The 27,133-nt window shown below is 40.9% G+C and overlaps 2 protein-coding genes across 3 annotated transcripts in view; both read left to right on the top strand.

Annotated features, from left to right (window-relative positions):
* Positions 1-9,083, top strand: part of gxylt2 (glucoside xylosyltransferase 2) — a 31,177-nt gene extending 22,094 nt beyond the window's left edge. For both annotated transcript variants that reach the window (XM_061689119.1, XM_061689118.1), the window contains 4 exons: positions 1,174-1,425; positions 1,746-1,869; positions 5,881-6,053; positions 6,765-9,083. In XM_061689119.1, the coding sequence (XP_061545103.1) occupies positions 1,174-1,425; positions 1,746-1,869; positions 5,881-6,053; positions 6,765-6,941 (726 nt within the window). In that variant the 3' untranslated portion in view covers positions 6,942-9,083. The remainder of the gene's footprint in view (positions 1-1,173; positions 1,426-1,745; positions 1,870-5,880; positions 6,054-6,764) is intronic.
* A 1,153-nt stretch (positions 9,084-10,236) lies between these two features.
* ppp4r2b (protein phosphatase 4, regulatory subunit 2b) lies at positions 10,237-26,708 on the top strand. Its single transcript, XM_061689117.1, has 9 exons — positions 10,237-11,344; positions 11,942-12,023; positions 12,115-12,285; positions 18,752-18,845; positions 18,924-18,961; positions 19,046-19,120; positions 19,228-19,374; positions 19,446-19,747; positions 25,228-26,708. The coding sequence occupies exons 1-9, from the start codon at positions 11,311-11,313 to the stop codon at positions 25,614-25,616; spliced, it is 1,332 nt and encodes a 443-aa protein (XP_061545101.1). The 5' UTR covers positions 10,237-11,310; the 3' UTR covers positions 25,617-26,708.
* Positions 26,709-27,133: the final 425 nt, after the last annotated feature.

Below are 27,133 nucleotides of genomic sequence, written 5' to 3'. Positions count from 1 at the left end.
ATGTTAATGGCCTTTTTAATGATTTATTGAAAGAACAATGACTGTCCGAGTCCTTCGAAAGCAGAATAAGCCTCTCTAACCAGAATATGACCACGATAGAGATAAGGTTTGCTAACACATTATTTTTTTTTATTAGTATTATTTTTTTATTAACTGCAGACAAGTTTCCTAAATTCATGTGGGCAACTAATGCAGCTGAATTTGAGAAGCAGGATACACCCTGGACTGGTCATCAGGCAATCACAGGGCACATATTGACAAACAACCATTCAAACTCACATCCATAGCTATGGACAATTTAGACTCTTTAATTGAACCTAACATGCATGATTTACGAATGTGGGAGGAAGCCGCAGTACCCGGAGAAAGTCCAAACAAGCACAGGTTGAGCTTCCAAACCCCACACAGGAACGCTCAATCCAAGCTGAGATTCAAACCCCTCAGAACTGTCTGACAGACGTGCTCACCACGAGTCTACAGTGCAGCCTGTTCCATTAATAAATTATTCATTTGAAGTAATTTTGTGTAATCAGTTTTTTCTGTATTATCATGACACCTAACAAACAGTGCATGAACATTGCAAAATGTTTTCATCAATTCAAACGAGCAGAATGAGTTTTGTGAAATATTTTCCTACTCCACTGTTTTCTTAGCTAAATTGACCATTGTCTGAACATGTATTACACCCACTACATTGAACATCATCAATTAATTAAAGAGTTATGACCTCATCTTGACCGTAATTCACTCATTGTCAAATAAGGATTATTCCACTGCAATATTAGCTACACCAACACAATCACTTCATCATACTGGGAGCTGCTTCTAATATATTGGTCATTGCAATAAGAAGTGCAAAAAATATTCGGTCTTCTATCATTTGCACACGGAAGCTGCCAAACAATGTGCAGTGAATGCACATTTATGATAAAAAGTATGCGAGACGAAGTAATGTTTTTCTCATGTAAAGAAAAATACCAATATAACAAGCCACTGTTCGTCTGTTGACTTTGGTCCAGACGGATGTGACTCTACAACATTTTACACATTTTGGCTCATTCTAGGCTACCAGAGAATGTCACAGGTTTCCTTTTGAGATGCTGACAATATACACTTTTATACATGTTGGTGGTTCATGATCATGAATTTTCACTATCTGTAATTATGCCGCAGGTCATCCTCAAGGACGTAGACTCATTACTGTACGTGGACACTGATGTGCTGTTCCTGCGACCTATGGATGATATCTGGAGAATGCTGAAGTCCTTCAACAGCACCCAGCTGGCAGCAATGGCTCCGGAGCACGAGGTCCCCAAGATCGGCTGGTACAGCCGCTTTGCACGTCATCCTTTCTACGGCATCTCAGGGGTCAACTCGGGTGTCATGCTAATGAATCTCACAAGGATCCGCAGCACATTGTTCAAGGTTAGACAAAATATTGTCATTTGTTGGCTCTCTTAACACAGAAAGCTTAAGTAAGATGTGATTCTACTTTTGCATTCTTAATGTTATTTTGTTGAGCTCAAGTGGCAGGCTCAGAGCTTTGTGAGTGGGTCTGATTGAAGTTTTGCGATTACCATGCGAGCATCACAGACGTGTTCCCTCACAACTCAGTTTAGCAGCTCTTCAATTTGCAACTGGAAGCTGAAATGCAAATGTCCTCCTCCTTTGATGATTTGTTTTTTTTTTTTCCTTGTAAAAAGCAGCTCTGAGTTGTGTGTGAGTGAACTATGTTGATATCTCAGAACAGCATGATTGCCCGTGGTCTGTCCTGGGAGGACCTTTTACACCCACTCTATCAGAAGTATAAGAACCACATCACATGGGGAGATCAGGACCTCCTCAACATCATCTTTCACTACAACCCAGGTAGGGTCAGAAACATAGTATTATTTATATTTCATTATAATAAAAAAATTACTAGATCCATGAAAGTTATAACTTAATTTATTTTGCAGTGAACCCTTACTATTTGCGGGGGTGATGGACCAAGCCCCAACGTGAATTGTGAGAATTTGTGTCATGGATGCTCATTGAAAAAAATACACTGGAAGTGTGTGCTGGCTGGTACGGCGCAGCTTCGCTAGCTGTAAAAATACCAAGTACTCATTTCCTATTTGTCATTATTATTAAGTTTTTGACTCAGTGATACTTAGACTCTCGTGTTTTAAATCCATATTGTATATTGCAAAGGACTCTTTACCTTTAGTTCGGCAGTTACTGTACCTTAGGTTGAGCACCAAGCTTCCAACACTGCCAATAGCAAGCCGGACCTTTCTCTGCATCATCAGTGGTGGAAGTTAACAGCTGATCAGCTGGTAACAGCTAGGTGCTCAATGTAAGGTAGTAAAGTAAGTGCCCAACTAAAGATAAAGTGTTGTTTGCATACTGCACATATTTGTTTAATGCAAGTATCTACTTTCTATATCACAGTCTGAAATGTAATAAAATGAGAGGATGCAAGTAGCTCCGTGTAAAGAGACCTACTGTTCGCTTTGCAGTTTACATTATGTTCGTCAGTAATTACACGGGAACAATTTGAAAAAAAAAATCTGTTGAGTTCCTACTGCACTGTTTTCTTAGCTAAATGAACCCTTGTCTGAATACGTATTACTCTCAGTACATTGTACATCATCCATTAATTAAAGAGTTATGACCTCATCTTGACCGTAATTCACTCATTGTCAAATAAGGATTATTCCACTCCAATATTAGCTACACCAACACAATCACTTCATCTAAAATTGGCATGCTGATTCCAAAATTGCAGTCAGTTTTGTTCAAGCACGTCACGTTCTTTCTCCACAGCTTCCCCTCCAGATAAGCAAAATTCCACTGATTAGCTGTGGTAAGACTTGCCAGATTACGATTGGGCTCATCTACAGCTATGTGGCAACTTGTTTGTGCAGTCACAATTTAGACTTTGCGGTGAGAGGCGTGTGCAGCTCCCAATAAGTCAGTACTATCAATATCTGCAAACAGAAAGCTAGCATAGTAGGAATTGAGAGGATTTGTGCTGGCTTTTCTCTTAACCTTGTAACCATGGGCGTACCGTTGTAAATTCTATTTCGTTTTACACTGTTTTTTTTAGTTTTCAAAGTTTGTAACTATTCCATCTGAGTGTTTTATTTACATAGGTATATATTTCCTTTGTTCCAATGTGTTCTCACTTTGTTCAACAACTTGACGTGATAGAGAAAAACTGAGATCAGTTTTGCTTCATGGCTATCATAATATTTCTTCTCTTTGCCATCAGTGGGTACCCCATTGTAGTAGCATTACAAAAACACAAAGTCAAAGAAAAAAAACCACTAGTGGAGCTGCAGTATTTCTCTAGTTCAGGGGTCGACAACCTTAAATAATAAATTCTAAGAGCCATTTGAACTGTCTCCCACAAAAAAAAAAAAAAAAAAAACGGGAGCCACAAAACCCTTTTGACATCTAAAGTGAGGAATACACTGAAAAAGAAAATGAGTATTTTACTGAATTTAAAATAAATATTTGCAAAATAATAGCCAATTAAAATATCTATTTTACCAGACTAATGCGATTTTTGCTCCTGAAACTCAGCGTACAACCGCTGCACAAAGTTGTCACCTTCATCATCACACACGATTGTAAGCTGTCATCTGTGAGGTGTGAGCGATGTTTGTTTTTAATATAGTTCATGTAGCACTTAGTATTAAACATGCTGTTTTCTTCAGAAATCTTTCTTTGGATTTATCCATGGTGGGTGTCGAATAGCTCATTAAAACTTGGCTCCAGGTGCCACGCATTGGTGCTTGTGACGCATATTTCGAGTGACAAAAAATAAAAAGGTTTTTACCCATCATCACCTTCAAAATTAGAATTACATTAAAAAACAAAAGGTTTTATTTAAATTTAAATTAAATACTCATTTATTTTCCAAAGTCACAGAGAGCCACAGCAGAAGGCTAAAGGAGCCAAGGGTTGCAGACCCCTGGGCTAAATTAGCCATATCCCTCCCACACAAAGGCACTTAAAGTGAGCGCCCAAAAAGATTGCATTTTACTCTCACTGGTGGTGGTGGAGGCAGCATTTCATCACCAAGCACACACTGGGGGAAATGACCTTCTCAAAACAAGTAATAAAATATTAAAGTAAACGGGTTTTTTTTTTAATCTGCCAATGGAACTAGTATGAATTGACTGGATAAGATTTTTAAAGTAAGACCTTGTATCTTAAAACAAGTCTTTTTGTCTTGCTGAAAATTTGAAAAAAAAAAAAAAAGTCAAAACTATCTTAAAATTCTGTAAGTATTAATACGTCTTTTAGAAGCCAAACGTTCCGTTCCAAGAACATAGTTTTACTTCTTATGTGTTTTTTTTTTTTTTTTTCATGAGGAGGGCTGCGGGAGAGTCTGATGCTGCTCTCCTGTCATTGTGAAGCTTCCAGACAATATTAATGAGACAGAATTGCCAGATGGCAACAATGTACCATTTTAGAATTGAGATCAGACTAGTTTGCTCAGTCCCACCCACACATTTTAACGTATGAGGATGAGGGCGTGGTGGTGGTCATAGTCGGACTAGTTGAAGCATTTAACAATCAAACAGATGTATATAATGTATGTGTCTGTATATATATATAAAGGTTTCGCAATGTATGTGTTGCGGTAGTTAGTCGAAGTATGTGTGTGTCATAAATGTGCCAAAGTACATACATGTTGGATGTATGACGCGGACTACGTTCGCCATATATAAAGCTCCCCTAAACAGTACATGTCCATCGACATCCGGTGAGTTCTCACTCAACACGTGTATATCGGTAAATATGTTATTATTTTGATATCAAAAGCCATTCCGAAATGTTGTTTTAGCTGGTTCATGGAGTAAAACCACTGTTCAGATGTTAGGGGTGTCTCGAAAGCAAAATATATTTGCATAAGAGTCACTGTATGCTTCATATTGCTTGGCTTTTAAAAGTATCCCTTTTTTTCCGGTTTCTCAGAGAAATGGACAAATTTAGTAAAACCTACCTATATTCTACTGCTGATTACTAAAGAACAGAAAAAGATAGAACTTTTTGGTTGAAAGAAGGGAGTATTCTTTCATTTGGACGATTCTGTGTAAATATAATCATAGAACACAAGCTTCTGTGGGTCTTGAAAAATGCTGTAAAATGGCTGGCCCTTTAGGGGTTGTCTTTTCTGAAAATGGCTCACATTGAATGACGTACGATGTTTGCACTAGAAATGAGATAAATTCAATAGGTAAGCTTTTGCGTTTTGGCAGTGCATGACAAATATCCCACATTCCTACATCAACAAAGTAGCCATACATTCAAGTATGAGCTGGTTATCAAAAGCTAATGGTGGTAACACTCTCAGCTAACTTTATCTTTCAACGTAACAATGAACCAAAGCACACATCCAAATCAACAAAAGAATGGCTTGACCAAAAGAAGATTAAGATTTTGGAAAGACCAGACCTGAATCTGTGGGGTGTTCTGAGGAGGGCTATGCAAAGGAGATGTCCTCGCAATCTGACATATTCGGAGCATTTTTGCAAAGAAGAGGGTGCGAATATTGCCCACTATAAATAAAATAAAAGCCAAAGATGCTGCAACAAAGTATTCCCTTTTGGGTGTGCATATTTATGTATACTGTATGTCTATTTTCATAATAATGATAATAATAATAATAATAATGTCTTGCTGTTCAATACATATTATTTAAAGGTTGAATTATGCATTTTATGATAAATGGTTTAATTTACACATGCATTATATATACATACAATTATAAAACTATCAAATATTATCTCCCGTGAGTCATTATGCTTCTGGTAGCCGTATGTGTCACGAGGGTTAGTGATGCCTCCTGTAGCGTGTAATGCATATTTTTGTTGTTTTTCCCAGAGTGTCTCTTCATCTTCCCATGCCAGTGGAACTACAGGCCTGATCACTGTATGTATGGGAGTAACTGTAAAGGAGCTGAAGAGGAAGGTGTGTCCATTCTCCATGGCAACCGTGGAGTGTATCATGATGAGAAGCAGCCGGCCTTCAAAGTAGTTTATGATGGAATACATGACGTACGTATCTTTGAGGATGTTATTAATGGGACCACAACTGCACCCGAAATAGCATTACCACTACTGAATAGCACAAAAAGAATCAGTGATACCACACAAGATTGGCACTGAATATTTAATATTCAGTCAAGGAACACTCCTTTTGTAATAGTGATTTGTTTTACTGAAGTTTTTTTTGTAGTTGATTGAGTTATATTCTTTACTGGGAAATCTTCAGTTCTTAGTTTTATGGTTCGTATGGGTCTTTTTCGTTGTTGTTTTTTCCATTTAAATTGTATAGGTATTTATTGTGATCAGCTTTGTTTTAAACATAAATACAGTCACAGTTTTATTAGGAGTGTGTTCATTTTCTATATCTACTATAATTTCTTACTAAAGGTCGATTTTTACTCAAGCAGTAGAGTCCACCATATTTACCTTAGAGTGTTGCCTCCAATTTAATGACTACATGCATAACATAATGACATAATTGTGTTTTAATTGATCTGAGCATATATACACAGTGATCCAACTTTCTTTCATTCACATTTGTTTGACTGGAGTGTTATTTGTTTCTACCCTGCTGAGATCAAAAGAGTTGAAGTCTGGCAAGCACATAATTAGAGTGCCAATACCATCATGCTGATGGAATTTGTAAATAACATTTTTGGTTGTGGTATTAAAAGCAACAGCTTTGCCAATGAAAAGTAATACAGTGTGATGTTGTTGCAGTTCCCGTTTGAGGACAACATGTTCCAGTCACTGTTCTATCCCATCCAGGCCAAATTCCTGGACACAGTCAACACCCTGTGTGGTCGGATTCCACAAGTCTTCCTCAAGCAGATAGAAAAGACCATGCGAAAAGTGTTTGAGGAGAACGTAATCCGACATATCAAGCCACACAACTGACTGCCGGTGCAATGGACTTCCTGTTAATGTGACTACGGGACAGAGGATCGCGCTGGCATGACACACAGACTGTGTGTCATGAAAGCCTCCCTTTGAGTGAACTTGTAGCACGTACGAAAGGAATGGTATTTCCTAAACTTTTTATATAAACAATAATGACTCATTGGATGGTTGTGGCCATTGTAATATTGTCTTGTTCAGTACTCATATCAATGATGTGGTCGAATAGCTTTTGGCTTATTATCATCAACCACAACCAGTTACATTTGGGAAAATATGTCTCAATAATTACACCGGATTGTTAGGTACAAAGTGATGTTTCTCCTCATAAACTTGATAAAAAAATCCATTCATCAAAAATCCATTCATCTCTTTGCAAAGAGCTGTACTCTAAATGAAGTCAACTTTCAAAATTGGAAGGTTATACTGCTATGTAGTGAACCCTGGATTGCAATGTAAACGAACAAAAACAAATAACTTGAAAGTTAGGCCTAGAGGGTACTTACCTCGTCAGTTCTGTCAGTTTACCTACAGCAGTGATCCCCAACACGACCATTTTTCTACAGGAGGACATAACAAAACACATTAACATCCATAATATAAAAGTAAATAAATACATACTGTATATAACGTACTGTATGCAGAATCTGCGTGCCTGAGCTTGTTTCCCTCTAACCAAATGGTCCCATGTGGGGATGATTGGAGAAAGTAATGGCCACAACATGTTCCTTATGTCCATTCCTCCCCATAATTTTTCAAATACTTTGGTTGCCGTCATTCAAAAACGCTCAATCACAATGTTAGGATGCTGGGAATGGAAGCAGGGTTTTTGGTGCTTCCCTGTCTATTTCTTGACATTCTTACCTTTACGTTTTTCTACCGAGAGGCCTGAAATCAGGTCATTCGAATTTCTTGAGCTTGACTCCGTCACTAGCGAAGATCCCCGCCTTCCCTTTCCGCTCCAGAGCCAGCGCTGTCAACATAACAAGCATGCGTGCTCTCACAAGTGGGTTTCTAAAAGGAGGTAACCAATTCGAGGAAAGGGCCAAATATGGACAAAGCGGATACAAAACTGGGTCAAACAGAAGTAGCTGTAAGAGGGGCCTTTTCTGGACACTCATGACAAAACCAAGGTGTGTTTTTTTTTTAATGAAATTGACATTTTTATACTCTATGGAGGTCTAAAGAGCCAAAATGTGGGACCTTTAATACAGCACGTAGCAAGATTTGAAGTAGTCTCAAACAGATTTTAAAGGCCACCATCGTTTGCAGTCTTAGCAGAGAAAAAAAGTAGAATCACCTGGCTTGTTCATGGTGAGGTGGTGGATCCATTACTTCCCAGTTTGAACATCTTTTGGGGGTAGCAAATAATGCTCAAACTCTTTTGGAAGTTGATCTGAGAGAATGAATGCCAAGGGTCAGCTGCACTGTTTGCTGTTGCCATGCAGCTACTGCTACAAAGCACAAAGAAAGTGCCGTGGATAAAGTGAGTCAGTCTTCAAAATAAAATATTCTGCATAGAAATGTTAATTAAACAGCACTTTTTGTCCTTTCTGTTCTGCCTTTTACCAAATTTTCTCAGGCCTGAAAATGGGCTGCGCCCTGGTGGTTTGTGACCCTGCCCTGAACCTAGTTTTAAATGCAGCACAAATGGAGGTGTACATGTTACATGTGGAATATTGAAATGCACTTTCATTATTATATTTCAGATAAGTACTGAGTAACCGCAAGTCCACAGTAAAGCAATACCATTTGATGGACATGGCAACCACTCCAGAGTGTGCAGTCGTTCGCATTTTGCCTGAAGTCAGCTGGGATAGGCTCAAGCTCCCCGCAACACTGAACAGGATAAGCGGTATGGAAATGTATGAATAGATGCTACAGCAGTCTGTCTGACTGGATGTTTGTAAGAACTGCAGCAGAGGGTGTGCCATATGAATATTGTCTGTTATGTTTACTGTCAACAAAATTAACAGATATTTGTCTTAAATGGTTATCATTAATTATATTTGTTATAATGTACTGTAGATTTCATTGTGGTGTGATGATGGCCTGTCCAGTATATTTAATCATTCAAACTGGAAACTGATCATGGATGGGCATTCAAAATGTTTTTGAATAAAACAATGCAATGGAATGAGACTCAATTATGTGCTTTATTGGGATGCAAATGAATGAGTGATGATATTAGGTGTGTTTATTTTAGTTAAATGCATCAATTTGTATTAAATAAGTGTGTGTGTGTGAGTATATATATATATATATTTATACTCACACACACACACACACATGGATTGGATTGATTTGATTTCAAAGTGATTTGGTTAACAGGCATCTGGTCTACACTGGTTGCATACTAAATAAAAATATTCAAAACGCACTGAATGTGCATTCTACAAACTATACAGTTATTTCAATATATATAAAGGTGCTGATACTTTGTGAAACAGCATGTACATCAAAATGTGTTTCCCTGCATTCAACCTGTCTGAGGAACAACTGTGTTGCAACTGGAAACATCATAGTGAAGACTTGAAGACACAAACAGGCATTCGCCAATGGCCTCCTCTGTTATAGTCATTTTACCAATATATGGTGGTGTTGCTCTGTGCTATAACTGCTTTTAGTGAGGGGTTGCGGAATATGAAGTGAGGCTGCTCGCTGCTACTTTGCATCTTGCCGATGTATTTGAACAGGAAATAAAATAATTCAAGAAGAAAATAAATACTGAAGCACAAGCCAGAGAACTAATATTTAAAATAATTTTATTCAACTCATTATTATTTCATCATGATTATTTTTTTAAGGTACCCTCCCATTTTTAAAATTGTATTATTTCTATCATCTTTGATGTCATTCTATTGGGTTTTCAAGATAATTTGGGTTGGAAGTGTCCAAAATGTCCTTTTTCTAGCTATTCTAGTTGTTTTTTCTGACTGGCATTTGAGACGGTCAGATTTCTCATTATTAATTAATGTGTATGAGCTTTGCTCTGCCTGGATCGCTCAAATCACCCAATTTTCATTCATTCATTTCCACACTGCTTATCCTCACTAGGCTCACGGGCGTGCTGGAGCCTAATTCCGCTTATCTTCGGGCGAGAGGTGGGGTACACCCTGAACTGGTCGCCAGCCAATCACAGGGCACATATAAACGAACATTCATTCGCACTCACATTCACACCTACGGGCAATTTAGAGTCTTCAATCAACCTACCACGCATGTTTTTGGGAAGTGGGAGGAGCCCGGAGTACCCGAAGAAAACCCACACAGGCACAGGGAGAACATGCAAACTCCACACAGGCGAGGCCGGATTTTAACCCGGGTCCCCAGAACTGTGAGGCAGATGTGCTAATCAGTCGTCCACTGTGCCGCCATCTTACCCAGTTTAAATATGGAAAACAGCTTGGCTCTGATTGGTCCATATCACGGTGGCTTTAACACTTGATAGATGGCCAAGCACTCTATATACCTAACTATCTGCATACAAGCAATTAAAACGTAATTGTTTTCATAATATGTCCCTTTTAAGTGGATTGGGGACCAAAGGATTGCTGGTTGCTAGAGAGAGGCCTGTTTGCGTCCTAACTCCAACTCAAACACATTTGAGGATGACACTGCTGGGATGCTCTTGCACTGCTTTCACAGTTAAGAAAGAAGGGCTATGATGGAGGCGGAATATGATGACTGGTTAACACATCTGCCTCACAGTTCAGTGCTTGTGGGTTTGAATTCAGACAATGGCCTTTCTGTGTGGAGTTTGTATGTTCTTCCTGGGCTTGTGTGGGGTTTCCTCGAGTTCTCTGTTGTTTCCCCCCACATTCCAAAAACATGCATGTTCGGTTATTTGAAGACGAAATTGTCTTTAGGAGTGAGTCTATGTTTGTCTATGTGTGCCCAGCGTCCAATCCAGGGTGTACGGAAGTTGGGATAGGCTCCAGCACCGCCTGCGACTCTAAATGATGTAAAACAGTATAGAAAATGGATAGATGGATGGGTTAAAATTGAAAATGACGAGTACACTGAGGGTTTTAAATCTAGTTAGTTAGTTTACGGAATACCATACATGTAGCCAAACGTTTTGTAAATGTAGGCAATTAATTTGATGAACTTGTATAAATTATGGAATTATCTTCTTAATAGATTGATACATGTTACTTATATTATGTACATGAGCACGGCTTTACTCTTTTTTTTGTTGTTGTCCTGTTGGCTTTCACTGTGTGCTTTACAGGCAGTGACCTCACGGCGCCATATTAATATGCTCCCTCCTCCTTCTCCTTGCCTGCTACAGATGTTAGCTTAGCACTAGCAGCTAGCTGCCAGTCTCCTTATCACATCCACTGGGCTGACATAGGGCAGCGGCGTGATGGAAATTGACTCACTTCAAGAGGCGCTCAGAGGTTTATTCAGTTGATTTCGGATTATTTAGTAATCATCAGTACTTCCCTATCTGTGTACACTGTGTTCGTGTGATTTTCACATTGTTGAACGACAAAGTGATTGGAGCGAACAGGCTAATGTCGTCGACTAGCTGCTGCTCGTCACTAGCTTACTGTTCCACGGAAATGGTCTGGTGTCTGGCGAATAAGCAGGAAAGCTCGCTGTTATGTTGTTGTTTCGTTTACCCATAAGATCGAATGTTTTTTTAGTGGTATGTGAAAAGTTCGCTTAAAAATAACACAAAGAAGAAGCCAAGTTGAAGTTATTCAACAGTGTCGACGGCTAATGAGCGTTCAACTTCAGCTACTGAGCTAGCTTGAATTGTATGATTCATTAACCTACTAGTATGTACATTACCACCATTTAAGGAAGCAATTGAATTTTGACACAAGCAGTTACAGTTACCTTGTTAAAACGAGAGAATACTGTTGGTATTACGTATGGATGTTGTTAGGTAATAAGTTCATTCTCCCCGGAGATTGATGGACATTTTCCCTAGGCTGTTTTGTGACGTACATGTACGCTAATTTACTCAATTGTCACTGTATTTCCTCCAGACTTTGAGAAGAAAACAAAAAGGGAGCCATGTCCTGTACTGGAGCAGTTTTTATGTCATATCGCCAAGACTGGAGAAACCATGTAAAGGAACATTATAATCATCCCTGTAATGCAACACGCTTATTATACTTTGGCACCTGTGTCTAAAACTACTATTTTACATTTCCTATAGGGTCCAATGGTCTCAGTTTAAGACCTACTTTCTTTTTAAATTGGAAAAGGTAATGGATGATTTCAGAGCCACAGCTCCTGAGCAAAGAGGCCCTGCCAATCCCAATGTGGAGTCCATTCCATTTGAAGATATGAAAGAGAGAATCCTGAAGATTGTTGAAGGATATAATGGGTAGGTAGCCTTTTAATTAATAATTTGAGGAATATTTTTGGTCGAAAGGTTAATGGACACACTCTCCCTCCTGTATTAACTGCTACCTAAATGTTAAGGTTTATGCATTTAGGTATTGTAGTAGATGTGTTCACGATTGGGAAGCTGTCCTATTTGTTGTGCCATATTAATGTCTGATTAATTCATTATGCAACTTGTAATTCTCCATGTGGGGTATATAAAAATGGTATTCACACATACTGAAATCTGTTTTTGCCAGAATTTACAAACAGGTGGCTATTACACTTACCTTGACAGTCGACAAAAGGCCTTAATGTGACGCTTGTCAACTTTTTGAATTGGTTGACTTATCAAACTAAATTTAACATTCACCATTCCATCATTTATATTTAGAATGGTTTGTTTTTCTTTTTCTATAGTAAAAATAACTGTTGCGTTATAATACCTTTAAATGTATAGGCAGTGTTATGCATGAACAGTTCACAAGTTTAAATTGAAATCTACTAATGCCACTAATGTAAGACATAAACACACATCCAGTATAATTTACCTTTTGATCACAATTGGCAAGTATTTATATATTTATGTATATTTTTAAAAAAATTATGTGCATTATAACTGGCTTGTGGCTAGCACGAGTAGCTAATATAGCACTCAACGTATTACCTCACTGCTCCTTTGGGGGGGGGGGGTACGAGCACCATTTAAATGACCCAATATCACTGTGTTCACTGAACATATTAAGTAACCCGAATGCTTAAACATCCAAAAAAGCAACTACACAAATGTAAACACTGGGCAGTGATCCTCAAAATAAACTGCAATACTAAAAAAATAATGATTTTTTTTTTTTTTTTTTTAAATGTGTGAAATTAGTATACTAATTTTTTGGCCTGGACTGACTCTTCCCCCACATTGGTTTCACTGGGGGTAACGTCAGCATTACTCTGCTGGTCGTCATCTGGAATTATTTTACGAATTCAATTGTGATTTGGATACAACCAAAGTGCATTGCTCCACTTATATTAACCTATGTTCATTGTTCATGCAATGTTAGTGTTGTATGTCGAAAGTCAATTGTCACACACAAAAATCAAGAACTAATAATAATCTCTTTGAGCACATGCACATAGGCTGTGTTTATTGAACTCTGCCCATGAATGACCAGTCCACCAGTAACAGTTGCCTCTTTAGCATGTCATCCCTGCGCCCCTCTCGCCAGCCCTGACAAATTATTTTAGAACTCAATCCAAATGTCACAGTTGGATTAAGCGTGGGTTGATTAGACATACCTGGAGAGTGAGCCACAAGGATGACTTAAAAAAGGAAGGCAACTTTTTTTGCGTTACCATCTGGGACGCTACATTAGTGTCGCAACAGTCCTATCACAATACCCCTCACATAAAAAAATAACGTAAGAGGGTTATATTTTACAGTGGACGTTTTAATTTGGCACAGCTTAAGTGTCACCAAGAAGCAACGTCATTGGGCAGTGCCTTTGTATAGGATGCCACTTGATGAGCACGCCTGCCAATAGATGGACGAATTTGTGATAGCTCGTCTTTTCTTTTGTCACTCAATAGCCCCTAAATGCTAGGTTACGTGGTCTTTTTTATTTTATTTTATTTCTGGTCCACCATCCGGCGTCTCAGGAGGGAGAAGCAGTGCACCATCAACACTGTGTATAGTGGGGATGGGGCGCTGCTGACCTCGACTCAGGATGTCGTGAGCCGGTGGGGAGAATATTTCGCAGACCTCCTCAATTCCACCGACACGCCTTCCCATGAGGGAGCAGAGTCTGGGTTCTCTGAGGCGGGCTCTCCTATCTCTGGGGTTGAGGTCACCGAGGTGGTTAAAAAGCTCCTCGGTGGCAAGGCCCCAGGGGTGGATGAGATTCGCCCGGAGTTCCTCAAGGCTCTGGATGTTGTAGGGCTGTCCTGGTTAACACGCCTCTGCAACATCGTGTGGACATCGGGGACAGTGCCTCTGGATTGGCAGACTAGGGTGGTGGTCCTGGAGAGTGTGTTCCAACTACAGGGGGATCACACTCCTCAGCCTTCCTGGTAAGGTCTATTTAGGGGTGCTAGAGAGGAGGGTCCGTCGGGAAGTCGAATCTCAGATTCAGGAGGAGCAGTGTGGTTTTCGTCCTGGCCGTGGAGCAGTGGACCAGCTCTACACCCTTGGCAGGGTCCTTGAGGGAGCATGGGTGTTCGCCCAACCAGTCTACATGTGTTTTGTGGACTTGGAGAAGGCGTTCGACCGTATCCCTCGGGGGTCCTGTGGGGGGTGCTTTGGGAGTATGGGGTACCGAACCCCCTGATACGGGCTGTTCGGTCCCTGTACGACCGGAGTCAGAGTTTGGTCCGCATATCCGGCAGTAAGTCGGACTTGTTTCTGATGAGGGTTGGACTCCGCCAAGGCTGCCCTTTGTTACCGATTCTATTCATAACTTTTATGGACAGAATTTCTACGCGCAGCCGAGGCGTAGAGGGGGTCCGGTTTGGTCGCCTCAGTATTGCATCTGTTTTTTGCTGATTATGTGGTTCTGTTGGCTTCATCAAGTCGTGACCTCCAACTCTCACTGGAGCAGTTCGCAGCCGAGTGCGAAGCGGCTGGGATGAGAATCAGCACCTCCAAATCTGAGACCATGGTCCTCAGTCGGAAAAGGGTGACGTGCCCTCTCCAGGTCAGGGATGAGATCCTGCCCCAAGTGGAGGAGTTCAAGTATCTTGGGGTCTTGTTCACGAGTGAGGGAAGAATGGAACGGGAGATCGACAGGCGGATTGGTGCAGTGTCTGCAGTGATGCAGACTTTATATCGTAGCATTACAAAATTGAAGTGGTTGGTACATTTAACAAAAACATTATCCATAACGAGGAATGTCCTGATGCATTTTTTTTACTCATCTGCGTCCGAGTCACTTGATTAGGAATATCTGCCAACACAGGGTCCTGATCCCTCCGCAGTGAAGTAAGTTTAAAAGAGTGCGAAAGGATCAATTTGAAATATAATAATCAAACAAAATGTGCTTATCACACTGAGCCAATTGGTGAACCTGGAATCTCAATCTCTTAATGGTTGAAATTAGGCTTCACACGATCAGGATTTTTGGCGCCGATCACCAATCAGCAAGTTTTAAAAAATGATAACCGATTACTGATCCGATCACAAGATGGAGCAATGTGTCCATTTACATGACTTGTTCATTTATTGTATATACTTGTGTACTGTATACTGAGTACTTCTATCTATCTATCTCTAGCTATCTATCTATCCTTCCTTCCTCCCCCTCTCCCTCCCTCTGTACAGCTTATCCTTGCTTGGGTCGCGGGTGTGCTGGAGCCCATCCAAGCTCAAAATTCTCTAGCATTTCAGATAAATGTTAAAACATCAATGACCTCTAGGGGGCAGTCAAGGATTGGCCACTGACATAAGTTTAGGTCGGATCAACATTACAACATGACATAAATAATGGGTGCTAACTTACTGTAATTAAATTACTTTATTGCAATTAAATTACTTCAATAAATACTGTTAATGACATGCTTATATGGACGGGCGTTGTCCAGAGTTTGCATCTGTTTGACTTTTCCATTTTTTATTATTATTTTAACGCAGCATGGCATGCTCCTCCTTGTGTACATCCTTTAGCTGCCCGATGAAATTTGTGTTGAAGCATTTAGATGACGTTCCCCACAACGTACTTCAGTTGTGCACAGACTGCAAATAACTTGCGTGTTGTTTATATGAGACACCGCAAAATAGTCCCACACCGATGACGTGTTTTTTAACCGACAATATTGAAAAAAACTTGATTGGCCATCAGATAGTTACAATACTGCGCCACAAGACACGTGACAAGGCTAAAAATAAACTAGCTTTTCGATTCATACGCAATGGCGACGCGTAGTTAAATGTCTTGTGCGGAGCCGATTGATGACGTCATTGATCGGATCGGTGAATTATGACGAGAGCCGATCAGCATAAAATGCTAATTATCGGCCGATACAGATGGCACGGCGTATAGTCGGCGTAAAGTCTAGTTGAAATACATTGGTCAACTCTTGCCAATGCCAATCCATTTGTGGTATATGACTGTAGCGTATATGGGGTTAAATAAAAACGTTATTAAGGAGAAAATAATAAACCGGAAGCGACGCCTGCGTTACATCCGGTTTAGCGTAATTTTAAGTTTCAGCGTTATAAATCAAGCTATCTGTCTCATAAATGGGCACCACGCTACTTTTAACATGTATAAAATTTAGGAGAAAGCAACGACAAAGCTTTTAGCAGTCTCGTTATCTGAAGGTTGCTACATGAATTAGATAAGAGTTCTCGATAACCAGAGGTCTTTTGTCGAACCCAAGCACACATACACATATACAGGTAGTGAATTTCTATAGAAAATGTAATGAGATCTACCGGGGGAATCTACAAGGGAGCAATGTAGGGAAACGCAAACAAAGGACAAACAAACATTGGTAGGAAGAGGCTGAGCTTGTGATGTGAGGGTGGAATGAGCGTTTATTGACAATGCATATAGTTCATGTTCTCCTTAATAATTATCTATGATTTGCAAATCATGTTCAACCTATAATTCATTGAATACACTACAAAGACAAGCTATTTAATGAACCAAACTGGTTCAACTTGATTCTTTTTCGCAAATAATGATTAACTTGAATTTTATTGCTGCAACACGTTCCAAAAAAGCTGGGACAGGTGGCAAAAAAAACTGAGAAAGTTGAGGAATGCTCATCAAACAGCTGTTTGGAACATCCCACAGGTGAACAGGCTAATTGGGAACAGGTTGGTGCCATGATTGAGCAATTCAGGGAAGCTCCTTTTATACCCAGTAATTCACTAGAAAAGATGGGGTGAGGTTCGCCTCTTTGTGAACAAGTGTGTGATAAAATAGTCGAACAGTTTCAGGAAAATGTTCCTCAACGTACAATTGCAAGGAATTTAGGGATTTCATCGTCTACGGTCCATATCATCATCAAAAGGTTCAGAGAATCTGGAGAAATCACTGCATGTAAGCGGCAAGGCCGAAAACCAACATTGAATGCCCGTGACCTTCAATCCCTCAGGCGGCACTGCATCAAAAACCGACAATGTGTAAAGGATATCACCACATGGGCTCTGGAACATTTCAGAAAACCAAGGTCAGTAAACACAGTTTGGCGCTACATCCGTAAGTGCAACTTGAAACTCTACTATGCAAAGCAAAAGCCATTTATCAAGAACGCCCAGAAACGCCGCCGGCTTCTCTGGGCCCGAGCACATCTAAGATGGACTGATGCAAAGTGGAAAAGTGTTCTGTGGTCCGACGAGTCCAGATTTCAAATGGTTTTTGAAAATTTTGGACGTCGTGTCCTCCGGGCCAAAGAGGAAAAGAACCATCCGGACTGTTATGGACGCAAAGTTCAAAAGCCAGCATCTGTGATGGTATGGGGCTGTGTTAGTGCCAATGGCATGGGTAACTTACACATATGTGAAGGCACCATTAATGCTGAAAGGTACATACAGGTTTTGGAGAAACATATGCTACCATCCAAGTAACGTCTTTTTCATGGACGCCCCTGCTTATTTCAGCAAGAAAGAAAAACTGAAATATCACACAGCCATAAGTATTCAGACCCTTTGGTGTTACACTCATATATTTAACTCGGGTGCTGTCAGCATCTGTGATGGTATGGGGCTGTGTTACTGCCAATGGCATGGGTAACTTACACATCTGTAAAGGCACCATTAATGCTGAAAGGTACATACAGGTTTTGTTTTTGGAAGAAACATGCTGCCATCCAAACAACGTCTTTTTCATGGATGCCCCTGCTTATTTTAGCAAGACAATGCCAAACCACATTCTGCACGTGTTACAACAGCGTGGCTTCGCAGTAAAAGAGTGCAGGTACTAGACTGGCCTGCCTGCAGTCCAGACCTGTCTCCCATTGAAAATGTGTGGCGCATTATTTAATTAAGCGTAAAATACAACAACAGAGACCCCGGATTGTTGAACAGCTGAAGCTGTACATCAAGCATAAATGGAAAGAATTCCACTTACAAAGCTTCAACAATTAGTGTCCTCAGTTCCCAAACGGTTATTGAATGTTGTTAAAAGAAAAGGTGATGTAACACAGTGGTAAACATGACCCTGTCCCAGCTTTTTTGGAACGTGTTGCAGCCATAAAATTCTAAGTTAATGATTATTTGCTGAAAACAATGTTGATCAGTTTGAACATTAAATATCTTGTCTTTGTAGTGTATTCAATTAAATATAGGTCGAACATGATTTGCAAATCATTGTATTCTGTTTTTATTTGTTTAACACAACGTCCCAACTTCATTGGAATTGGGGTTGTATTTATGAACTGCTGCACACTATATGATGTGCTTTTGTACAGGTAGCTTTAATGACTCAAGAAGAACACATGAAGGTTGTCATCTGCTCTGTTCCTTCTTTCAGAATTCCCTTCACTATACAGCGCTTATGTGAGTTACTTACAGAACCCAAGAGGTACTACACAGGGACAGATAAATTTCTTCGAGGTGTGGAAAAGGTCAGTGATAAGCATGTAAAATATTTTTGCCCCTGAATTGGAAACTGGATCTGACTAATTTAATTTATTTTCATCTAGAACGTAATGGTGGTGAGCTGTGTTCATCCAACATCAGAGTAAGAAAAGTCATCAAAACAGCTAATACAAAGGTTGTGAAACCAAACCTTGTTGTGAATTTAGCATTGCCCTTCTAATTGCAGGAAAAATGGATGCAGCGCTGTCAATAGAATGAATGGAGTAATGCTACCGGGGAACTCCTCTTCCTTCACAGAGAGGTTGTGGTTTGAGTCCATTATACTTGCCACTGTTAACATATCAAAATGTGAATGGCATTGTATTTCTGTTTTTTTTTTTTTTTTTTTTTTTTTTTTTTTTTTTTTAGAAAAGTGAATGGTCCGGGAACTCCACGGCCACTCAACCGACCGAAATTATCTCTAGCCAACTCCCTTGCAGCTAATGGACTACCTGACAGCACTGAAAACAAAGACCTCAAAACAGACCAAGAAGGTGTTAAAGATGTATCCGGAAGGTATGTTGTAATGCGTGGAATACATTCTCCTTGCTTTGAAAGAATGAACTCACAATGACCTTTTGTTTCAGTGAGGTTTCAGCCTCGGGAGATAGCCTGGGGAGTGCGATAAAGAACAAACACTCAGACACAGAAGAGGACATGGAATCTGAGCAGCAGGAGGTGAAGAGACTTAAGTTTGGCAAGGATGATGATGATGAGGAATATGAGGAGGATGAAGAAGAAGAGGAAGAAGAGCGGGAAGTAGAAACGCCAAAGCCTTTAAATGCCACTTGCCTCTCAAAAGAAGCAGAAGCCATTGTCCAAGAGGAAGAAGAGAAAGTCAGTTTCAAGGATGAGGCCTCTTGCACTGCTACAGCTGTTGAAGACCAAGGTTTGTGTTTTATTGATTTTGACATGGTACTTGGTCATAAGGTTTGGAGGTAGACCAAATATTTCACAAAAACTCAGGTTGACCAGCTTATGGCTAGTGTTCGACTTTGAAGGTTCCACTGTATTGTAAGTAGAAAATGGCTCTACACAGTTTTTGTTTTTATCTTTAAATCAGTGGTGATGAGAGTGTGACTAAGCCAATTACTTTCACAATCTATGATTTAGTGTTTGAGTATAACGCGGTGATTTCCAAACTTTATGCAGCCAAGGCACATGTTTTACAATTGATACATTAATTACTGTAGGTACAGTGGATATGGAAAGTATTCAGACCCCCTTAAATTTTTCAGTATTTGTTATATTGCAGCCATTTGCTAAAATAATTTAAGTTCATTTTTTTCCTCATTAATGTACACACAGCACCCCATATTGACAGAAACCAACTGTATTGTTGAAATTTTTGCAGATTTATAAAAAAGAAAAACGGAAATATCAAAGCCATAAGTTTTCAGACCATTTGCTGAGCCATTCAACCATGGCTGGGCCATTCAAGAACAGTCACGGAGTTGTTCTGAAGCCACTCCTTCGTTATTTTAGTTGTGTGCTTAAGGTCACTGTCTTGTTGGAAGGGGAACCTTTGGCCCAGTCTGAGGTCCTGCTTTTCATCCAGGATATCCCTGTACTTGGCTGCATTCATCTTTCCCTCGATTGCAACCAGTCATCCTGTGCAACCAGTGCCTGGTTTTCTCCACACATACCGCTTAGAATTAAGGCCAAAAAGTTCTATCTTGGTCTCATCAGACCAGAGAATCTTACAGTATTTCTCACCATCACTCCTTCAGGTGTTTTTATTTTTTTTAATTTTTATTTTTTTAAGCAAACTCCATATGGGCATTCATGTGTCACAGCAATTACAAGACACTTCTGTCAGTCTTTGTGCTTGCAAAACGGTGTCAATTCACTTGCATGTGTCCGCAGGCACACACCCCTGGGACTCTTTCGCTGGGTGTGGGGCCACTCACCTATTGCGACAAATAACTCATGAATATGTGAATTGCTTGGGTATCCCCTCACTCACACTCTCGTCCTATAGACGCTTATAATTTACATAGTCAATCCCACCACACTTCAGTTTTTTAGCCGGTTCACGACCCTTGTCCTGCATGCTTCTTCTCCTGTCCTTGTCCTATTCTATCTTGTCTTGTCCTTCCCTCACAGGGTGTAGCACTACAGCCCCATACAACATCCATCCATCCATCCATCCATTTTCTGAGCCGCTTCTCCTCACTAGGATCGCTGGGAGTGCTGGAGCCTATCCCAGCTATCATCGGGCAGGAGGCGGGGTACACCCTGAAATGGTCGCCGGCCAATCGCAGGGCACATAGAAGCAAACTATTCGCACTCACATTCACACCTACGGGCAATTTAGAGTCTTCAATTAACCTGCATGAATGTTTTTGGGATGTGGGAGGAAACCGGAGTGCCCAGAGAAAACCCACGCAGGCACGGGGAGAACATGCAAACTCCACACAGGTGGGGCCGGGGATTGAACCCCGGTCCTCAGAACTGTTAGGCAGACGCTCTAACCAGTCGTCCACCGTGCCGCCCCCCATACAACACTCATATCTAATGTTTCATTGTTGTAGATATGAAATTATTTACTTTTCTCATCCTGTTTACAATTAGTGCTTTGCCTTTTGTCTTCGTTTCTCTCTCCTCTCTAGTAAGGTTGTTCTGTTCGACTGATTGAGTCTGATTCTCAATAAACATCAATTATAATACTAAGAAACCACAGCGGCAGGTTAAAAACTCCACTGTGACCCAGTAAAACTGCTCCGGCCTAAAAGGGATACATATCCTCCATTCTGCTTGACATAACAGCCGAACAGGACAAAAAAAAAAAAAGAGTTAAGTAATCCTTTTTCAAACACAGGGACCGACTTGATAATCCATAACACCTCAATTTTGCAAATAGAAATTCATGGTCTATCAAATCAAATGCAGCACTGAAGTCTAAAAATATCGCCCCCACTAAGCTACCTTTAACCACATTTTAATACCAGCTGACTACAATATGAACCAGTGCAGTGGCAGTGGAATGACCTTGTTTATAAGCATGCTGAAATTTAGGGAGCAAGCCAAATTTAACAAAAATAATTCTGAATCTGCTCACATACAATTGTTTCCAACATTTTTCCTAAAACAGGTAAAATACAGATGGGACAACTATTAACCCCATTTAATGGAGCCTTTTTATTCATCCATTTTCCTCAGCTTATCCGAGGTCAGGTTGCGGGAGCAGTTTCTTTAGCAGGGACGCCCAGAGAGTTGGAGGTCGCGGCTTGATGAAGCCAACAGAATAACATCATCTGCAAAAAGCAGAGATGCAACACTGAACCCACCAAACCGGACCCCGTCTACGCCTAAAAATTCTGTCTATAAAAGTAATTAACATAATCGGTGATAAAGGGCAGCCTTCGCAGAGTCCAACCCCCACCAGAAATGAGTCCGACTTACTGCCGGCAATGCGGACCAAACTCTGACACTCGTCGTACAGGGACCGAACAGCCCGTATCAGGTGGTTTGATACACCATACTCCCGAAGCACCCTCCACAGGACTTTTCGAGGGACACGGTCGAACGCCTACTCCAAGTCCACAGAACACATGTAGACTGGTTGGGCGAACTACCATGCACCCTTGAGGACCCTGCCAAGGGTGTAGAGCTGTTCCACGGCCAGGACGAAAAACCAACAATGCTCATCCTGAATCTGAGATTCGACTTCCCGGCGGACCCTCCTCTCCCGCACCCCTGAATAGACCTTACCAGGGAGGCTGAGGAGTGTGATCCGCCAGTAGTTGGAACACACCCTCTGGTCGCCCTTCTTAAAAAGGGGGACAACCACCCCAGCCTGCCAAGCCTTTTTATATTTTAGGAATAGGAATTATTTTTTATGTTTTCCACTGCGAAGGAAAAACACAGCACAATAAACACTTATTAAATAAGTGACAAAGCGAAAGGGTAACATGGGTCCCCCTTCTCATGGGCTCACTACCAGTGGGAGGGGCCGAAGGGGTTGGGTGCAGTGTGACCTGTGCGGTGGACGAAGGCCGGGACCTTGGAGGTTCCTATCCCCAGCTACAGAAGCTGGCTCTAGGGACATGGCGCGTCACCTCTGGCAAGGAAGGAGCCTGAGCTTGTTTGTGAGGTTGAGAAGTTACGACCAGACATAGTCTGGCTCGCCTCCACACACAGCTTGGGCTCCGGTATCAGTCCTCTCGAGAGGTGTTGGAATCTCTTCCACTATAAAGCTGCCCACGGTGAGAGGCACCGAGCAGGTGTGGGTATCCTTATCGCCGTAAGGTGGTCGGTGCCTGTCGTGGCAGCAATCCCCGAACCTGTTGGTGGACACGAGCGGTGAGGGATGCCATTAAGCTGAAGAAGGAGTCCTATCGGCCCTTTTTGGTCTGTGGGACTCCCTAGGCAACTGATGGGTACCAGTTGCCCAAGCAGAATGTAGCTTTGGTGGTCGCTGAGGCAAAACCTCAGGCATGGGAGGAGTTTGGTGAGGCCATGGAGAATGATTTCCGGATGGCTTCAAGGAAATTCTGGTCCACCATCCGGTGTCTCAGGCCCACTATACACTCAGGAGTGTATAGTGGGCATGGGGCGCTGCTGACCTCGACTTGGGACGTTGTGAGTCGGTGAGGAGAATACTTCGAAGACCTCAATTCTACCGACACGCCTTCCCATGAGGAAGCAGAGTCTGGGATCTATGAGACGGGCTCTTCTATCTCTGGGGTGAGGTCAGCAAGGTGGTTAAAAAGCTCCTCTGTGGCAAGGCCCTGGGGGTGGATGAGAGTCGCCCCAAGTTCCTAAAGGCTCTGAATGTTGTGGGGTTGTCCTGGTTGCAACATCACATGGACATCAGGGACAGTGCCTCTGGATTGGCAGACTCTCTATAATAATTATTGAAATAATTAGCAATGTCTTCTGGTTTAGTTATACGCCCATGGATATATTTGGTGTCTGCAGGTGTAGACTTGTCATGCCCAACTAGCTTGTTGAAAGTTTTCCAAATCATTTTAGTGTTGTTCTTAGCCTCCCCAAATTCCATCTCAAAGTACCGTTTCTTTTTATATTTATGTAATTTGCAGGTTGCTTTTCTTAACTAATGGAATCTGAGTCTAGGTCTGGCTGGAACCGCATTTTTGCAGGGAGTAACCAACTTTGAACAACAAAATAACAGGCAGATTAATACATGTTCAGACATAAAAATCTAAAATAATACACGTCCACACAGTGCTTAAATTAATAAGTACGTCACTGCACCCGTCACTTCAGAATGTGGGCAGGTTAAGAGTACATTATTATTATAAGTAAATATTTGTAATATAATATAAGATAACCTTTATTACTCCCACACTGGGGAAATTTGCATCATTTCAGCAGCAATTGTGGCTAGAGGAAATATTAATAGCAAGCAAGAGAAGACGTAATTCCATTTTTTTTTTCCTTACATGTACTTCTTGAACAGGTACAAATACATCTCACAAAATAAAAACCAAAACGTTTGTCTATACATAAACTATCCAATTCAGATCTGAATAATCTGCTGTAATAGGCAAGGGAGGCCTGCAGTTCTGTTTTTTTTTTTTTTTTATGTTACCATGCTTGAATACAGAATTGCCAAAGGTGAATTAATCCATAGAGAGATATGATTTTGGTGGAATGTCGAAATCTCATATGATGGTACTTGGCTCCAGCATTACAAGGTTGATGGAATAAAAACATTACAATGACAAATATTGAAGCCATAATTTATTAACAATTATGGTTATGACTGTCGGAAATGTTCTTGACAGCATTTTGAAAATTTGGAAAGTCAGACGAAGTTGGACAAATTGTTCTGCAAGTGAATTTTCATAGGTTGGCAGCCCTGCGTTAAATCAGAATGTAATAAAACATTGTGTCTCCTTGTATTAACCAGCGTGAAAGCATTTCTTTGTTAATCTAAAGTGCTTTTGGTGACAAAGACCCCACCTGCAGAGGGCAGAGTGTGCATATGCGCATGCTCACACACACTGCGTGTCTCTCTGTTAGTAACTCTACCGGAACTAAAACAAAGACTTTTGGATTATTCTGTTACTTAGTAAGATTTAAAATCTCAGAAAATTGATAAAACCAATCTTTTTTTACCCAATCTTGATCAGCTGAAAGTCACGTGATCGACCCCAATTTTCGATTATGTGATCGGATCGGGATGTCCCTCCTATTGTTAAGATTGTGTTGGAAGTTGTGTTGTTTGTAGTCTTTCTGGGGGTTTGTGTTTGTGTACAGGATAATCATGTTAGTCAAAATCAGGGCTGACATAGGATGGTGACTTATTATTTTTTTTTGTTTCTTTTGTAATTTTTCTCATTTTGAACTGTTTTAAAGACTGAAAAGTACATTGCTTCACATTGTCCCACTGTGTTACAGAGCCAACAAGCAGCACTCAGGCTGAAGCATGTCCAGACTCGGGCCTTGATGATGAACAGGCCGAAAGGGAGGTACTGTGCGGATCGCAGCATGACGCCAGTGACATGGATCAGACAGAGCACCCGTCACCTGCTTGTGTCACCAGAAGCCCAGAGACCGGTGCAGACAGTGAGGAGAGTCACAGTGACCCAGTCAGCAGCAGCAGCAGCAGTAGTAGTAGCAGCAGCAGCAATAGTAGCAGTTGTAGCATAGACGAGAGTGTAGAAGTGGCCAGAGATGACATTTCACCCACTCCATCCAGTAGTACGAATGAGCCACCTACAGAGGGCGCCATGGAAAGTTCCTGTGTGGACATGGGAACACCAGATGAGCCCATGGAACAGGACTAGACTGAAAGCCCCCACTCTGCGGTCATGTGACACCACAAACCAGCTTGTCCTTGAATCCAGCTTGACTGTCACTGGAATGGGGATAACGTCACCTCATACACAAACACCTCGTCCACATTTGGACGCCCCTCCAAAATGGCTACCTGGCATTGATGTGAGCAAACAATTATTTAGTATGAACATTTTTTTCTTTTTTTACTGGAATTTTGATTTTTTTTTTTTTTTTTTTTTTTTTTTTTTTTGCTAAAGAGTTGGTTTCAAGCAACCTTCTTTCACAGCTGGAGTTTTTTGTGTGTGTCAGTTGGAGCTTTTTGGTGGGCTGTGATGGTCATTTTCTTTTATTTTTTTTAATGCCACTCATTCCATTTAAGAAAGGATTGGTATGCTGTGTCTCCTTGAAGCCCATTGGGTACAAGCACCAGACTATAGGAGTCAGCTGTGTTTTTCTTTCTGAAGCACACTTTGAAGGTGCTGGAGTTGTGCATTGACCTGAGCCCAATCCCCTACCACCATTTATCCTGTTTGGCCACCAGGCTGCAGGAAAGGAACGTGTTTTTTTAAATTCACTTAGCCCCTTTCACAAGGATGGAGATCTCCACGATGTATCCCATGATTGAAACCTAGTTTTTGCATGATACACTACCAATCCCACGGGACTATACGATCACATGCTACAATGCAGAGGTGTTCTCTGAAAAATAGCATATTGTGGATGCATAAAGTCACCATTATTTATATGATAATTTCAGTTCTCTTGGTTGTTTTTGGAGTTTGTTTTGTTGTCTGCCGGTTGTAGTTTCCAAAACCAGCGGTTAGTACAAAGATGACGTCCGCTTTCTTTGTATTGTGATGTCACTTTCGTTTCACTGACTGACTTCAGAGTAGTCTCTGGTTGCAGTTCTCCACCTATTTCTGCAGCTATACTTTTTGATATTTAGGATTTTAAATTTCTGTAGATTTTTGTAGATTGTAATACAGTATGTGTTCACTGCCTTTGTGAAACCATATATAATTGTGTAATTTCTGTGTATATTCTGAATGCTTTTGCTTTCAAATGGGGTATTCAGAAACAGCAATAAATGTTAACATTTTTATGCGTGTTGGTTCAACTTATATTAATCATGTCATTTTAGTCTTTGCTTCATGTTCGTAGTCTCTTAAAACCCTCTTAATGTCGTACACATTTAAACCGGGTCCCCTTGATGCTTGGGAAAGAAGAAAAATGAATAGAGCCAGGTTCAAGTGAGTAGGGAGGTCGCTCCAGCATGGTGATGTTCCTCTCGGCAAGGAACTGTTGGGTGCTCGGGGTATTGTGAGCAGGCGTCATGGTGAAGCACCTATGGATCATCCTGCTGCAGCATCTCCCATCTTCTTGCGTACTGAATGAAGCAAATGCCCCAGGACCTCTCTAGATTTTATGGTGGAGACTGTCTGCATGCTGCATTAAAATGACACGATTCAAAGAAATTCCAGAACAGTCGAGAAATAAAAGTACCGTATTTTCACGACCATAAGGC

The sequence above is a fragment of the Phycodurus eques genome, chromosome 10 (genome assembly GCF_024500275.1).
Source record: "Phycodurus eques isolate BA_2022a chromosome 10, UOR_Pequ_1.1, whole genome shotgun sequence".
NCBI classification, from domain to species: domain Eukaryota; kingdom Metazoa; phylum Chordata; class Actinopteri; order Syngnathiformes; family Syngnathidae; genus Phycodurus; species Phycodurus eques.
This window is presented reverse-complemented; position numbering and strand designations above follow the sequence as displayed.